The following is a 2,399-nucleotide window of genomic DNA, read 5'->3' as shown; positions in this document are numbered from 1 at the left end:
CACGGCCGCTCCGCTCCGGGGGCGCCGGAGGCCTCGGGGGACCAGGCCCTTCTGTTTTGGGGTCCCACGCACGCACGCCCCACAGGCCGTGGGCAACCCCCCCCCCCGCTGAGCCCCTGCGGTGGCCCCGGCGCTGGGCGGGTCTCCGGTCGTGGGAGCCCAGTACTCTGGTGAGCTGCGCCCCCCGTGGTGGGGACTTAGGCCCTGCCAGCCTGGGGCAAAGGAAGTTGAGGGGGCGCACCGGCGGGGTCTCACCCCCAAGACCTTTACTTCCTAGCCTGGGCCCTTCTGGACCTTTCTGAAGGACAGTGGGCACCCTCTGGGGCCCCTGACCTCCACCCTGGCTGCCTGTGCCAACCTTACTGTCCCCGAAGTTCTTGACGATACACCCGAGGCGCACCCCGCTTTGGTGGTGGCAAGCGGAGCCCACGGGGTCGCTTGTGGCAGGAATGACGCCAGGTGCGAAGTGGGCACCTATAAATACGCATTAGTGTGCCGCGGACACGCCCGGCCGCCGACTGCCTGCCCGCACACGCCGCAGCCGCGGTAGGACCTGTTCTGGGGGAAGCTCCCTGCAGGCATTCCGCTTGGGTTTCTGCCGACCCGGCAGCTTCTCATTTGGATGCGGGGTTGGTAGACACTTTCAGCTGTCGCCCTGCCTTTAGGGGGCCGGTCCCCCGCCCCACTCCCTCAGCAAGTGGAGGCGAGGCCCTTTGCCACCTCTTGGGCCAAAAGCACCAGGAGCCAGGGTCCCCCCTTCATGCCACCTTCCTTGGCAGGTGGGGCAGGAGCCATCCCTGCACAGCGATGACGGAGTACAAGCTGGTGGTGGTGGGCGCAGGCGGTGTGGGGAAAAGCGCACTGACTATCCAACTCATCCAAAACCACTTTGTCGACGAGTACGACCCCACCATCGAGGTGAGCGGGCACCTGCCTGCCTGGGAGGGCTGCCCGCCTGGGCTCTGAGTGCCCACAGGTGGGCCCAGTCTGGGCCCTGGGGACCTGGGTGGGGCGGAGCATGGACAGTGGCTGGCCGGCCGGACCCCTGAGCTGTGATGCCCCGCAGGACTCGTACCGGAAGCAGGTGGTCATAGATGGGGAAACGTGCCTGCTGGACATTCTGGACACGGCAGGCCAGGAGGAGTACAGTGCCATGCGGGACCAGTACATGCGCACAGGGGAGGGCTTCCTGTGTGTGTTTGCCATCAACAACACCAAGTCCTTTGAGGACGTTCACCAGTACAGGTGAGGGCAGCTTCCCACCTGGCCTTGTGCCCTGGGGCACCCTGATCCAGCTCTACCTGTGACCTTCTGGGGCCATGCACCTGGAACCAGCCCTGTCTGCCAGCCATTGGAGCTGTCAGCCCTGACCCGGCGCTGTGCAGCCCTCACGCTCCTTTCCCTGCCCTCGTCCCTACAGGGAGCAGATCAAGCGGGTGAAGGACTCAGATGACGTGCCCATGGTGCTGGTGGGCAACAAGTGTGACCTGCCCGCCCGCACAGTGGAGTCACGGCAGGCCCAGGACCTGGCCCGCAGCTACAGCCTGCCCTACATTGAGACCTCAGCCAAGACCCGCCAGGTGAGCCTCTCCTCCACCCAGAGCTAGTGCAGGGACGCACCCGGGGCCATGCTCATTGCCACCTTTCCCTCCACGCAGGGCACCCGCTCTGGCTCTGGCTCCGGCTCCGGGACCCCTCGGGACCCCCCGGGACCCGTGTGACCCGGCGGCCCCTTGCTCTGTAAGTCCCCCAGGCGGCAGGGCAGGGGGTGGCGAGGGCCGCGTTGGGGCTCCCGCCCTGCAGCCTGGCTGACATAGCCTTTGGGGAGGCAGGGATCCCGGGAGAGAGCTGCCCTGAGCCAGGCCGGAGCGGTGGCCCTGGGGGCCCGACCCCTGCCCCACAGGGTGCCCTGAGGGCCCCTGGCAGTCTGAGCCCATAGTGGGCAGCCCCAGGCATGGTTGTAGCTCAGACAGGAGCTGGGTGTGGGGAGGCCTGGGTGCCCCAACATGTGTGTGTGGGGGTGGTGGTGAAGGGGCATCTGAGGAGGAAGTGCAGAGGGGGGTAGCAGGGCCTCAACTCTTGGAGGTGTGAGTTGGGGGGCTTGGGGGTCTGAGGAGCCGGGGTCTTTTTGGGGAGCCGAGTCCCTGCAGCCCTGAAGCATCTTGCTGAGACACCGTGTGGCCCTGGGTCCCCTGCTAAGTCCCTCCTGCAGCCCCTCACTGAGTGCCCCCCAGCCCCACTGCAGCTCAATGCCCTCATGCACCTCCCCCTAGCTCCTTACTGAGTGACCTTCCCAGCCTCCCTGCAGGCTCTGAGTGTCCCCCGCCTCCTGCACAGTGGCTGAGCGGCTCCCCCAGACGCCCTGCAGCCCCTCACTGAGTGCCCCCCAGCCCCCCTGC

General features: G+C 67.1%; 1 protein-coding gene across 5 annotated transcripts in view; it reads left to right on the top strand.

Annotated features, from left to right (window-relative positions):
- Positions 1–784: 784 nt before the first annotated feature.
- The window catches only part of HRAS (HRas proto-oncogene, GTPase), a 7,870-nt gene continuing 6,255 nt past the window's right edge, over positions 785–2,399 (top strand). For 3 of the 5 annotated variants that reach the window (XM_045290436.1, XM_045290435.1, XM_004717163.4), the window contains exons 1-3: positions 785–918; positions 1,067–1,245; positions 1,421–1,580. In XM_045290436.1, coding sequence (XP_045146371.1) covers positions 808–918; positions 1,067–1,245; positions 1,421–1,580 — 450 coding nt within the window. In that variant the 5' untranslated portion in view covers positions 785–807. Of the gene's footprint in view, positions 919–1,066; positions 1,246–1,420; positions 1,581–1,658; positions 1,741–2,399 lie in introns of those variants that run through there. The other 2 variants (XM_030885684.2, XM_045290437.1) reach the window with 2 other exon arrangements.

Source organism: Echinops telfairi, unplaced genomic scaffold (assembly GCF_000313985.2).
Source record: "Echinops telfairi isolate 266 unplaced genomic scaffold, ASM31398v2 ScPeMD7_37;HRSCAF=141, whole genome shotgun sequence".
NCBI lineage: Eukaryota > Metazoa > Chordata > Mammalia > Afrosoricida > Tenrecidae > Echinops > Echinops telfairi.
This window is presented reverse-complemented; position numbering and strand designations above follow the sequence as displayed.